At 47.5% G+C, this 14,695-nt stretch overlaps 1 protein-coding gene across 1 annotated transcript in view; it reads left to right on the top strand.

The window, feature by feature from the left end:
• Positions 1-6,196: 6,196 nt before the first annotated feature.
• TFCP2L1 (transcription factor CP2 like 1) overlaps positions 6,197-14,695 on the top strand; it is a 51,710-nt gene continuing 43,211 nt past the window's right edge. Inside the window, exons 1-2 of the mRNA XM_019749100.2 lie at positions 6,197-6,408; positions 9,868-10,019. Of these exons, the coding sequence (XP_019604659.2) occupies positions 6,347-6,408; positions 9,868-10,019 (214 nt within the window). The 5' untranslated portion in view covers positions 6,197-6,346. The remainder of the gene's footprint in view (positions 6,409-9,867; positions 10,020-14,695) is intronic.

Genomic DNA, 14,695 nt, shown 5'->3' on the forward strand with positions numbered 1-14,695 from the left:
GTCCAGCGTGGCACAACCAATCCACTCCCCAGAAGTCAGAGGTCACTGGGGCATACTGTTGCTCGGCCTCTCCTTACTCCAGGGGCTGCCCCCTGGCTCCGATTATTGTGTCCCTGGAAAACCACACTCTTTCCTCCCTCTGCACCTTTGCACATACTCTTCCTCATGCTGGGAAAACCTCTTCTCTTTTCTTTCATGTACAGAAAGCCTCCCTCCCTCAGGGCCTAGGTCAAACTATCCGCACCCTCCCCCCCCAGGGGCCTGCCAGGGTTACACAGCTCTAAGATCTCTGGGTAGTGAGTTCTAGCACCCCAGTGGGCCTCCTGCAGTCTCTTTGCGGGCACACGCGTGCTCATGTGTATTACCCACCCCGGGAAGAAGCCCACGGGAAGTTGTGAGCACTGAAGAGCTGGATGAGGGGAGAGTGGGGTGCTGAGATATATTTTCCGGGGTACGACCCTTTTTAATTTTGTACATATTTCTATGTTGTTCCTAGAGGATTATTAGTTATGTAATAGTCTGTACTAGTGATTTTCCTATTTGAAGTATCTGCCATGGTGTTTCACATCAGTCCACGTCCGTCAAATTAAACAAGCAGCCCACAGAGGGTACTTATGATACTCTCTCAGTGATGACCCCGTTCCAGGTGCGGGGGATGCATTTTGGAAGAGGACATGGCACTGCCTAGTAGATTCCAAAGCCTGGTGGGGACACAGACTCACCTCAGGGGTCAGCTCCTGAGGTCCTCAGAGACCCCAGCCTCCCCAGCTGTCCGGTGCAGGTTGGGTGTGGCCGGGGTTGAGCCAGATCTCTGTGCACAGCTTTCTCACCCATACCCTTGCCTAGGCTGGGGGTCGAGGGTCTGCACCAGAACAGGGGACTGAGCACAGAGGTCCAGAGTCAGATGGCCTGGGTTCAGACCTTGAATCTTTGGCACCTTGCTTTGGGCAAGCCACTCCAGTATCCGGAGCCTTGGTTTTTCCCTCCCCGAGTAACCACACTGAACCTTGCAAGGGTATAGTGGGGGTGGAACGCATTAGTTAAATTAACGCCTGTGCAGAGCCAGCACTCAGTAGATGGGATCTTCTTCCCTGTCTCTTGCCTGCGACCCTGCCCCTGTGCGGGAGTCAGGGTCTTTATTGAGGGCCCAGCAGGCCAGAGCCCAGGTCCCAGAGGGTTCCTTCTGCCAGCACTGGACCCATCACGTTGTCTGCCTGGGCAGTGGGCACAGCAGTGAGGCTGGCCGGCCTCCAGCCCAACCAAGAATGCTGCATGCTCTGTGTTTTGGCCACCTACCATGCGCCAGCTATCGGCGTAGCAGGGCCCACAGCAGAGTCTCTCCCCAGGAGAAAATCCCTGCCCACGAGTTCTGCAGAGGCACCCTGCTTAGGGTCATCCTCCAGGAGAAATGACCAAGGGGCAGGCAGGACACTGCAGTTCCCACCTCCTCTTGGCCCTTTGCCCTGTGCCTTCCTCCATCTTGTGGCCTCGCAAACTTCAGCAACTCACTGATTCTGTGGAACCTCAGCTTCCCCGTCTGTAAATGGACATTCAGCCTCTACCCCAGGACTACCGTGTTTCCCCAAAAATAAGACCTAGCCAGACAATCAGATCTAATGTGTCTTTTGGAGCAAAAATTAATATAAGACCCGGTATATTATATTATATTATATTATATTATATTATATTATATTATATTATATTATATTATATTATATTATACCTGGTCTTATAGTAAAATAAGACCGGGTCTTATATTAATTTTTGCTCCAAAAGATGCATTAGAGCTGACTGTCCAGCTAGGTCTTATTTTTGGGGAAACACGGTACTGTGGAAAGTGTTCAGCCTAGAGCAGGTATCCCAAAAATAACAGTTGGGATTTCAGTTCCTTTCTCCTTCAGGGAACCCAAGTCAGGAAAAGTAATGGTTTTTTAGGATCAGACATTGTTGAGGCCCTCCAGCCTCTTTCCACCTACCCCCGAACCAAGCAGACCCTCCTCCATGAGTGGGCCCTGGGCAGCTGACCCTGGGGGATGGGGCATAGCCTGTCCAGGGAAGGGGCATGGTGTCTGGGTAGATGTGAGCTGCTTGCCACCTGCAGATACCTGGGGGCATCCACACCTGCCTTTTCCAGTTGTTTCAGAAGGGGCTCCATCCTCTCTTGGCCAAAGATGTTAAACTTGACTGCTGGAGCAGGGCAAACAAGATCCTTTTCTTTTCTCTTCTATGCCACACTTGGGGCCTCCAAGGCCTTTCGCCTTTGCATAGACTTAAAAATAAAACTATTAATGAAATATTTAGTTTTTATATAAAATATATAAAGACTGTTACAGTGGCCACTGGTGCACCTCCTGTGCCACCTAAGAAAAAATTACCATGAATACACCACATAGTGGAAGGCCCTATGGGAGCCCCTCCTCCCAGAGGTAAGCCCCCCTCTGAGTCCCGTGTTCACCACTGTAGCCACAAACGTAAGGACGCATCTATAATACAAAGCTAGTATTGTTTTGCATGTTTCTAAATCTTATAAAGCAATATCAGGAAATGTGTAATCTACAACTTGCTTTTCTTTGCTCAGCCTTATGTCTGTGAGCTTCATCCATGTAGCTCTAACTCACTTTCACACTTGTCGAGGATTCCATTGTATGAATAAACCACAGCTGATGCGTTTAGCCTGCTACTGATGGACATTTAGTTTGTCTCCAATCTTTACTATTATAAACAATACTGTGATAAACATGTTCATACTAGCTTTTCCCTCTGGCTAGAATTCCCCCTTCCCTGGGCCATCCTTGAACTCCTATTCTGGGGCGGACAGGTGGCTCAGTTGGTTAGAGCGCGAGCTCTGGGCCATGGGGCTGCCGGTTCGATTCCCAAATGGACCAGTGAGCTGCGCCCTCCACAAGTAGAATGAAGTCAATGAGCTGCCCCCTCAGCTTCCAGGTGGCCAGATGGCTCAGTTGGTTGGAGCGCGGGCTCTCAACCACAAGGTTGCTGGTTTGACTCCTCGACTCCTGCAAGGGATGGTGGGCTGCGCCCCTGCAACTAACAACGGCAGCTGGACCTGAAGCTAAGCTGTGCCTTCCACAACTAAGATTGAAAGGACAACAACTTGAAGCTGAATGGCACCCTGCACAACTAAGATTGAAAGGACAACAACTTGACTTGGGAAAAGTCCTGGAAGTACACACTGTTCCCCAGTAAAGTCCTGTTCCCCTTCCCCAATAAAATCTTTTTTTTAAAAAAAGCAACACTCCTATTTATCTGTTAAAACCATCCTTTTAGGCCTTGAGTCTTCAGGGTGACCTTCTCCAAGGGCAGCTGGAATCCTTGTGGAGCTGCCAAGAGGGTGTCACCCCCTGCGGACCCTGGGCTGCTTCTTGGGAGCTGACACATATCTGACCACAGGACATTTATCCAGCCTTGTGTGAAGAAAGGAATGCAGGGCCTGAGGACGAGAATTGATGGTAGCCAAAAAGCATGGGCCCTGAGCTCTCAGAACTGGCCTCAAAACTCAGAGCCTCAATTTTTTCATCTGTAAGATGGGGTGATGTAGCTACTTCTCAGCATCGGTAGATTCCAGTATGTAGCCTAGGCCTGGTACAGAATAAAAGTCAATATTCTGCTGTAAGTGAATGGTAGATACTTACAAAATATAAAGAGGGACTGGCACGCATATCTATCTTTTACTCTTCACTGGACGAGAAACCCTTGGGATCCAGACTGGGACTCGCCGTGCCCTGCAGCACCCAGGAGTCATAGGCAGTCACATGACTCAGATGCAGTCTGTAGGCATTGTCAAATCCTATCCTCAAAAGGGCCAATGTCTAGGAAAGGATAGAAGGAATGCAGTCCCTGAAATACACAGACTCAGGCATTCCTGAGAGGCTGCACTCACCAGACACTAAGCTTTATCACAACCCAGAAGCGAAGGTTTATTCCCCCCATTTTACCAATGGCCAAACTGCGGTTCAAAGGGCCCAGGATATCATTTCTCTGTTGGTATGAAACAAGCCATCTGATAAGTTAGGAGATTAAAACCACAACCATTTATTTGCTCCCAAGTCTGCATTTTGGGCGGGACTTGGTAGGCTGTGTTAACTCTGTTCCATGTGCCTCAGCTGGAGCAGACCCATTGGTGCATCCAAGATGATCTCTGCTGGTGGCCGGAATGGCTGGGGGCTGGCTGGGCCTTGCTCTCCAACCAGGCAGTGAAACTCTACCTGGGGGTCCAGAACGCTAGGAGAGTGGAGGCAGCAGCTGCCCGGCCTCCTAGGGGCCTACCTGGAACAGGGATGGCATCACTCCCACTGCATTTTGTGGTCAAAGCAAGTCACGGGGCAGCCCAGATAGGATTTGGGAGGAGGGAACAGATGCCATCTCTTGATGGGAGACTAGCATGCAGTCGATCTTACACACCCAGGGTCACACATTCTTGAAAGCCAAATACCGTAGTAAACCCAGGTCTGAGCCATTGTAATCTGTTTCCATGTTCGGTGCCTTTCCTCCAGGCTTCTGTTCATGCTGCGTGCTCAGTTGGAGACCTTCCTCTATCCCCCATTTTACAGATTGGCCTAACTTCCACCTACCCATCCATTAGGAGACATCACTTTACCTGGGAGAGTTTCCAGAGCTCCAAAGTCCTCCCTCGTGTTCCCACGGCAGTCTCTACTTCTTTGATCACACTGCGCTGCAATTGCTGCATACCCACTAACTTCTCTAGTTAGAATGCAATCTTGCACCCCAGCGCCCAGGTCATGCCTGGCACATAACAGGTGCTCTGGGGGTATTTGTCCAGTGGAGGAATCCAGCAAAGGGCACACTCTTTCCACACTACCTCAGAGCGCCTCCTGTTGAAATGCTGTGCTTGTCATGGACCCTGAGGCCAAGCTTACTGTTTAATTATTAGGAATTTCCCGAGATTAACACCTGTGCAAGCGACAGGAAGAAAGCAGGGACTGACTGAGGGAGCCCCCTCTCCCTGACAGCTTCAGCTGGCCCATGGAGAGTCCTGGGGTTACAATAGCCCTCTGGCAGAGATGGCCAGACTGTTATACTCCTGCCTCAATACGTGGCTCTAGGCAGCAGGGCAGTCTCTGAAAGGCTGGTGGCCGAGGGCCATCTGCTTAATAGCGCTCCCTGTGGCTAGTGTAACAAGTCCTTCCTTGAAGGGGATCTAGGTGGCACGTTTTCATTTTCCTCATGGGGGCAGAAGAGCAGTCCTTGACACCTGCGCAGGGGAAGGGGCTTGCCAGCTATGGCTGGAGGAAGGGGAGCTGAGAGAACAGAGTGAGGGAGGAGCTGGGAGTTCTGGGCCCAGGTCTCCATGGGACTTCATTCCATTCGATGAAGACTCAGGGATGTGAGTTACGGCTCTGATCTCCACTCCCTCCTACCTGACCCCCACCATGATCCATTGTCCACACTCTTTCCAGATTGATCTTTCCCAAAGGCAAATCAGATATGTGACTCCTCTGCTTAAAACACACAGAATAAAATCCCAGCTCCTTCCAGGGCCTGCTAGGTCCTCTGTGGTCTGCCCTGCCCACCTCTCTCACCTCATCCCCTAAGCCTTCCCTTTGGTTACCCAGCTGCAGCCATGTCAAAGCAGGTCTGCCTCAGGGCTTTGGCCATTACTTTTGCACCTGCCTGGAAACACTGTCCCTCCAGATGTTCATAGAGATGCTTCCTCTGCATCCATAAGCCTTTCAGCTCAATGTCACTTCCTTTAGGAAGCCTTCTGTGATTGCTCATTCGATGCATTCCTTTTTTCATACTTCATTCTAGGGGGAAAGACAATCAACAATAAAAATACCACGGCTTCAGAGAGTGTAAAGTGCTACGAATAAACAAGAACAAGGTAAGGAGCAGTGGGCGTCTGGGCCTTGGTGCCCGACATCCACGCTCAGGGCAGCCTCCAGCCACGGTGCAGACCCACCAGGCGCGCAGAGTAGAGGGCGGGGCTCGGAGAAGATGCGTGAGGCCCTTCGAGCCGCAGTGAGGGTCACCTGAGCCCCATCCTCGGGGGATGGAGCGGGGGCCCAGCCTCAGCCCTAACCGGCGGCCGCACCAGCCCCTCCAGTCCGGCGCTACCGAGGCGCGCTCGCTCCGGGGAAGGGCGCGCCGGTGCGGTTCAGCCAGGTGGGGTGGCCGCCCGGGAGCCGCCTCCCCGCCGCGCTGCCTGAGGGGAGGGTCAGGCCGCGGTCCCGCCCCGTGGGCCGTCAATAAAGACGCTGGGCAGGTCCCCTCGGCGCTCTGGAGCGCGCTTTCAGGTGACCCTGTGGGCTCCGCCGGGCTTGCGTCCGCTTTTGCACGTTTGGGTGGTGGCCGGCTTGGAGCTCCAGCTATGCTGTTCTGGCACACGCAGCCCGAGCACTACAACCAGCACAACTCCAGCAGCTATTTGCGGTAAGGGCCGCGCCGCCCCGCCCGACGGGAATCGGGCCGGGGCCGCGCGTCGGGGGCGGCGGGCAAGGCTCCGTCGGGCGTCCGGGGCAGGGAGGGGAGCTGCGAGGTCCGGGTGTCCAGCGCCCCCGCTGCGTCCCGCTTCTCCGCTGTCTGCCCCTTACCGACTGAGAGGGCCGCCCAGAGTCCCGCCTTGGGACGGACGGACAGACCCTGGCTGGACCGGACGCGCGGTGTTGGGGACCCGGCTTGCAGAGCCTGGTGCCGGGGAGGGCTTCTCCCATGCCGACCCTTGGCGGGTGTGAGGTTCGCACCTGCTGGCCGCAGCCTCCCCAGGTACGTCCTCGTTCCCGTCTCTTTCCTGCAGGCGTCCGAGGGGCGCCTGTCCCGCGAAAGTCTTGTCCCCTGCTCTTTGCCCCTCTCCGCCTGCTCCCTCTCCGAGCCTCGCGCCCTTTCCAGTGTCCTTGGTCTGGCGGAGGGGCGAGTGAATGGCGAGCGCTCACCTGCGCTTCGGCCTCGCGGGCGCTGGCGGGGGCTCAGGAGGGGCAGGATGCCCCTCTCCTTCCAGGTGGTCTTGCGCTTATTGGCTTGAGCGAGGCCCGCACGTTTATTGCTTTGATGGAAGTCATTTTTCTGCAGAGCTTTGACTAGTGCTTCTCATAGAGAAAAGTAAGTCCTGCCTGTTTGCAAAGTTTTCCCCGATCCCCCTAAAGGAAGTAGGACCCCGTTAGCTTCCGGAGGCTTGTTTGCCCCTCTTCAACTGGCGGGGTACTAATGGGCAGTCATTTCACTTTGTGAACTCGCCGGAACCAGCTTTGGCCCGTCTTTATTTGCATCCTAGTCACAGTTTATAAAATGTACCTAATTTAACCCAAACGGCATTTGGTACGGGCTCAAAGAAAGTGAATTGTGAGGCCGAGAGCGTCGCTGGCACTGACAGCCCCAAAGTGATGGCCACCGGGCGTGCTTTCTTTTTCTTTTTTTTTTTTTGGCCCCAAGAAGTTCCCACTCAGATGTAGCAGTACACCTTATTTGTGAATCCTGGCTTCTGATAGGTATTTGTCCAGTAGTCCTCCCTGAAGACCACCCCCTTCCAGAAGGGGGAAAAAAAAAAGATTGAGTTGATGTGTCTGCTGTTTTTTATTCAAAGCCAGAGTAGTAGGAGATGGCCTAAGTACGGGGAATTCAGGACTGATGGCCTCCTTGCAGACCTTGGTGACGTCACCAGAGGGAAGCTGCCCTGGGGGGTGTTGGAAGCCCACTAGCCATGTTAATCCCTGGCAGAAGATTAAGTGTCCGATCATTTATATAAAGTGCTACAATGGAATACATTTTTATTGTACTGCATGATGCGGTTTTAGGTGCAGTTTTGCCTAAGTTTTAGTTTGTGGCCATCAAGTGTGTTGCCATATCTTCATAATGATTTTGAAGGTGACCTTGAGTGGAGGGTGAGTGTATTTAAAACTTCCTGGATACCTGAAATATCATCCCATTAGGGAATAATTTCCCTTGTATGGGCGGTACCTCTGCTAATGAAATGGAAATTTGTCTGTGGAATACCTGAGATACCTTTTAGGATTTTGGTATTGCTTTAAGGGGTGTGTGTTGGGGGCAGGGAGCAGGAGTTGGGGTGAAAGATGTCATAAAGCCATATTAGTTTCTGGGGTCATTTTGGGTCCATGGATAAAGAAGCATTTGGTCCATGCCCTTTTTTAAATTATTATTTCACTTGGAAGCTGGAGTTTCCACCTTGTAGAGATTGACCGCAGTGAAGGCCATGGTGGGAGTCAGGGAATATACCCCTGGGCCCCCCCCCCAACTCTAGAGTGAGGGTCTTGTCCTTTTCCTTGTTTTGTTTTTTAGTTTTTGTATTTTAGTTTTGGTTTTCGCTTCATTGTAGAACTTCTGTTAAATTGTTTGACCTTACCAGGGTAGTGGCCTTTACTCCCTTCTTCTCTTTTTCTGTTTGGTGTTCTCGTGACTTTTATTCCTTGGCAAATAAGGATGCCAGGCTTGAAACAAGTTACTGTTGAGTGATGGTTCTTACCTCCTCCTTTTTTTTTTTTTTTTTTTTTTTTTAATTTAAAGGCAGCAGCCCATGGATTATTAACTTAACATGGTCTGGGCAAACATGAAATTATGCAATCCCCAGGTGAGCAGGCCTGCCTGCTTCTCCCATTCCTAGATAACCACTTGTGTTGGGAGTGTGTCCCGGTCTGGTAAAAGGAAGGTGAGGTGTGGGGGGAGCCAAGATAGCACTGCACTCTGGTCTTTGGGCCAGATGTACACACACGGGAGGTTTTCCAGGTGTGCTCCAAGCCCGGCTTTTCCTTCTGAGAATTGGTTAGACATTGTCGGGGTGTGTGCTGGGTTTGTGTTTTAGAGACACTCATTTATTGTGTTGTATGAGGAACAGATTGTACCAGTAATTCTGCTGTTTATACAGTGAAGTGGGGTCAGCGAATCTGATTCATAACCCGGGACACACAGAGGGAGGAGGGTTATCAAGATAAGAGCACATTTTTGGCACCTGTTTCCATGCTGCTCATAATTTAGAGGTCTTAAACAAGTCTCTCCTGCCCACAGGTCATTCATGTTCTCAAGGATTTCTTTTTCTTTGTGAGGGAGTTTAAAAATACATCTAGAAACAAGTTCTCCAGTCTTAGGCTCGTGCGAGGCTGATTTTTTTTTGGGTATGGTGGGGAGTTTTGTTCAGAGGTAGAGGAAAAGAATCTTTGAGCATCTTAACGTTTTCCACTTGGATAAGAAAATGGAACTGAAACCAAGGTCCTTCCTTCTTGTTTTGCATTTAGGAGATATTAGTATGACCCTTAAAGTAGGGGTTATGAGTCAGCTGTCCGGTTTTTTTTTGTTTTGTTTGTTTGTTTGTTTTTTAGAAGGGTAGGGGGATGTCTCAACCTTAGTGAGTGAGCAAACAGTCTCTGTATTTACATAGTTTGCAGAGTCCCGAGGACAGGCTTGTATTGGTCTGAGAAGTGGCTAATTGGTCTGAGACTAGTTTATTTAAACAATTAACATTTTTGTTCAGAGTTTTATTCTAAAAGCAAGACTATAATGATCAATATCTTGTGGATGGAAATCATATGGCATCTAAAGTTCACGCCATTGCTACTAGTCCCTTTGTCACACAGAAGATTTCTGTAATTTGTAGATGTTAGATAACTTTGCATTTTTACCTCATTGATGATTTGCTTGAATAAATCTCTTGAGGGTCGTTGAGAGAAAGCAGAATCACCGCAGATTGGTTTGCTCTGTCTGAAAGCACCCAGAGTGTCTGAGATGTGAGGTTTGGGAAGCTGAAGCAGCGTGCTGCTGCCACATGCTTTGCTGCGCTGCCCTTGGCGCCGAGGTCTGTTCTGCATCTACCTCTCCGCTGGGCTCTGTCTTTGCAGACGGGCTTTCGGGGCTCTGCTTCTGACCACTTCCTCCTGTGTGTTGCAGTGATGTGCTCGCTCTACCCATCTTCAAGCAGGAGGAGCCCCAGCTGTCCCCTGAGAATGAGGCCCGCCTGCCACCCCTGCAGTATGTGCTGTGTGCTGCCACGTCCCCAGCCGTGAAGCTGCATGAAGAGACACTGACCTACCTCAACCAAGGTAGTGGCCGGAGCACTGGGCCAGAGCAGAGCCGAGGTGGTGGTGGAGGGGCTGGGGAGACCACCCAGAGGGAGGGAGGAGTCGACCTGAACCACCCATTTGGGCCTCCTTATCTTGTCACAGTGGGAGAGGTGGGGTTCTGGAAGGAGGCTGTGGTATCAGATAGATTCCATTTCCTAGCTGTGACATCTCGCTGAGTCTTGCTTCAGTGTCTTCATCTAAAAAATGGATACCTCACTGTGTTGTCACTCAGGCCAAATGTGGGTCATGTTCCTCATACAGGTCTGCCACACAGCAGATGCTCAGTGATTGCAGCCATTGTTGTAATTACTGTGTACTGTGACCACAGCTGCTGTCCTTTCCTGAACGTGTATTAAACACCTTTGGTGTGCTACGTCTGCTGTCCTTTCTGGAGCTCCCTCGGCAGTAGTGGGAAGACTGGCCTTGTCCTAATCCAGCACAGGGGCTGGATTCCCACATGCCTGACAAGCCCTTTGTGCAGATGGGGACAAGATCTCTCATTGTGTCCTGAGGGAAATGGCATGGGCTTTGGAGTTTAAATTCCAACTCTCGCACTTCCTAGCTCTGTGACTTCGAGCGGCCTTTCCTATTTCTCGGAGCCTCAATGTTTTCATGTGTAAGATGGGAAGTGTAATTTTGTGACATTTAAAAGAATGAGGGTACGTGAAGTACCTGGTATGATAGTGGCTGTTCAGTTTCTGATTCCCCCATAGATCAGTGTCCTGATGGATGGTGTTTTGTGGTTTCTGTTTGGTCCTGTGTATGTGTTTGCTGCACTTCCTTCCTGAATCACCTCATAGACACCTGGGCATCAAGTAGATTAACTGCCCCTCTATTTTAAATGGGAAGAGCAGAGGGGCGGGGGAACGCAGCAGTCTCTGTAGGTTGCACTGAGTTGCAGGGGAGCTGCAGCGTTCTAGTGGTTGTCGTACATGGGCTCCGTCCTTTCTGTCAAACTTGGACTCCTCAGTTTGGGGAGCCAGTCTGGATAGAAGTTGAACGTGATCACCCAGCTCTCTTCTGACTGCTGAACTTTCCAGCTTCTGGGCCAGGAACCAGTTCAGAATTAGCAGGTGACGCTGCATCTGCCTCTGGATGGAAACAGCCCCCTCCCGTTGTTGACATGGCTCCATGGAAGGGCATGCTTATCCCTGTGGGTAGAGCTCTGTGGCCTCAGTGGGTCACCAAGCCAAGCTCAGAGAGAAGTAGGGTGCTTGACTCAGGCCCTGAGATCTGTGCTCCATCTGCTGAGGCCGGTGGCATCCATAGCAGGTGATGCGGCCAGGTGGGAGTTTTCTCTGTACATCTGTGCTTGTTCGTGGAATGGCTTCGGCCATTTTCCTTTCTCTTGCACTGGAGGTCAAATGCTACCAACTTGTGTTCCTTTGAGCAGTTGCTTTCCTCTCAGGGCCTCAGCTTTCTTGTCTAAATGTAGCATGAAGAAATTGAATGATATTTATGAGCATTCACCCTGAGGCAGTTCTTATTCTTAGCCCTGTCCCGTGGTGCTGAGGAGTTAGTGGTCCGAGGCCTGCTGCTGGAGCAGGCCCCCCACCCGTCTCTAAGGCCTTTGACTGCTGTCCCCACCTTTCCTCCACCCCTTCTGCCTTTAATCAGTCAACTTTGGACAGTGTTTCGCAGTCAACACACCAGGTCTTTTTAAAAAGTTTATCCTTTGCTCAATATAGATAAGTTAAAAAAGCGGGAGAAAGAGTTGCCCTGTGGTCTTACCATCCTGTGTTAAATTGGGTGTACTTATTTTTCAAGCTACATTTTCTTAATGATTAAAATAATACAATGTTCATTATAAAAATTTGGGGTGATTTAGAAAAGTATAAGAAAGAAACTGAAAAGTAAAATCGCTATCTCTAATTTTACCTGAGAACCACTGCTAACCTCGTTTCTACTTATTTGTGTATATACATCTTGTAAAATGATGATCATGCTGCAGGCATATATCCTGTTTGCTTAATTTACTATATTTGTGAACTTTTCTCCTGTCATTAAAAATGCTTTGGAAAACTTAAGTTTTTGTAATGGCGGCATAGTATTACGTTTTATAGTCATGTTACTTATCCAGTTTCTTAGTTTTTCAGTTGTCTTTGTGTAAAATGTTGATTATTTATTTATTTTTAGATAAATACCTTAGAAGTAGAATTACTAAACCAAAAGGTTTGAATAAAGCTTTTGAGACATTTACCGCATCGCCTTCTCAGCAGAATGTACCAATTTACATGCAGGCCAGCCCGGTACATGTCACTCACTGTCTCTTTCCTAATATTGGGCATTGTCATTTTTCATCTGATTAGTGAAACATAGAATTTAATCTTAAACTAGCATTTCTATTATTGCTAATAAGGTTGAATATTTTAAAATACGTTTATTGATCTTTTTTATTTTTCCATCAATAATATTCATGTCCTTTGCACATTTTCCTATCAGGATGTTTATATCCTATTGACTGTAAGAGCGTACCATATATGAAGACTATTAACCTTTTAGCTGCCATACATTACAAACATTTCCCCCTGTTGATTGCCATTAACTATATTTATTGTATGATAACTACTATTTCCCCTAAAGTAGAACTGGATCTTATATTAAGTTTTGCTCCAAAAGACACATCAGGGCATATGTTCAGGGGAGGTCATCCTGAAAAATCATGCTAGGGCTTATTTTCTGGTTAGGTCTCATTTTGGGGAAAACACGGTATATTTATGGTGTGGGATATATGTCATGATTTTTTTTTTCTGTGTTGTAATTTATTTTAAATGTCTGTTGTGAAATCTTTGTGGTTTTTTTATTTTTTATTAAATTTATTGAGGTGACAATTGTTAGTAAAATTACATAGATTTCAGGTGTACAATTCTGTATTACATCATCTATAAATCCCATTGTGTGTTCATCACCCAGAGTCAGTTCTCCTTCCATCACCATGTATTCGATCCCCCTTACCCTCATCTCCCACCCCCCACCCCCCACGAATCTTTGTTTTTTAAAATGGTTTTTCTTTTATACTTAGAATTCCTGCCCACCCCAAAATCAGTTTAGTAGTTTCCTAAATTTCATTTAATGGTTTTTAAATTTTAACTTTGAAATGCATTTGGAATTGTTTTTAACTTAATAATTCGTCATTTGATATTTTGGATTATGACTACATAGAATATATGTATTTTTTTCCAACTTTACCAGTGAGATTTATATTGAATTCAGAATTTATGATGTGATATAAAGGTCTAGGTTTGTTTATTTTTCTAAATAGTTAACATACTAAACATACTAGTTATTGCCTAGTTTATCGTTTTCTCACTGGTTTAAAACACCACTTTTGAAATATTTAAAAACCGTATTAGTCCAGAGACAGACTCTTGTATTTGTCCTACACCCCTGAGATTCAGTGATTCTCACCCCGTTTCTCACTGAGCTGTTTCTTGTAGCTTGGAAATAAGATTCCCTACTTGGGAGTAGAAGTTCCTTTCCTCGTTCTTCTTAGACACCCTCAATGATTTACTCTTTTAGATGGATTTTACAATCGTTAAATCTTCATTCTATACCTTTCTTTCTAACATTGATGAGATCATATGCTTTAGAAAATTGTTGCTTACTTTTATTAACTACTATTCTTGTAATAAAATTTTCTGTCATTAGTAAAATCTCTTAAACATCATTTAATATGTCTGAATATTATTTTACCGTTTTCACTTGTTATTTAGGACAGCACATTGTCATAACTGCTAGAAAAAAATACACAGTGTAATTATTTTACTATTTCCCACAATAGAATGGAAGCTCTATGAGGGCAGAGCTGTGTGTGTGTGTGTGTGTGTGTGTGTGTGTGTGTTGTGTATTTAACATTGTATCCCCAGCATTAATTAAGCTTAGTGCCATGATATGGGTGCTCTATGAAGATTCAGAAAATTAAAAATTAGGCATGATTTATTTTATTCCATTTTATTTCTTTTCTCTTTTTGTTGCTATTATCAGTATGTTGTACTGGGTATCTTTTTTGGCATACCTTATTTAAAGTAGCCTATACTTCTATGCAAATAAATAAGCATTGATTCAATTAAAAATAGTTTTGACACATCAGTCAAAACCTTTTTGGTTAATTGAAAAGTTTGCTATCAAGTATTTAATATTTATTGCATTGCTCTATGATGTTGCATTCTTTCTATAAGGCCATCCCATGTCTCCTTCCCTGTAACGGTGTGTTTAAAGTTCTCTGAGAACGTGGAAGGATGCTGTTACCTATAAATCAAAAAGTCATGTCAACCGTTGAACACCCATTTCTCAGTGCAGTGTCTACCCAGTGCCCTGACATCACGTGGCTTGGGCAAGGTGTATTACATATGGGCTTCCTATCACCAAGCTCAATGGCCAATTTTGGGTATGGTGAAAATGGTTTGAAAAACAAAGTATGTCCTCTTCTCTGAAATGGAATCTGAAGGAAAAGGTGTGGACAGCTGTTGAATGGAGGTCTGAAAATTTATAGATCAACCTCTGTCAGTGTCTGAAGGTCACAGTGGACAGATCTTTCCCCAAGGTGGGCTGGAGCCAGAAGGAAAAGATGAAGTGAGTGGTGAGGGAGGAGTCACCAGAACAGAGGAAAGAGAACCCCAGGCAATCTATGTAGTGAATTCTGGCTTTGAGATAAG

This window comes from Rhinolophus sinicus, linkage group LG01, assembly GCF_036562045.2.
Source record: "Rhinolophus sinicus isolate RSC01 linkage group LG01, ASM3656204v1, whole genome shotgun sequence".
Taxonomy (NCBI): Eukaryota; Metazoa; Chordata; class Mammalia; order Chiroptera; family Rhinolophidae; genus Rhinolophus; species Rhinolophus sinicus.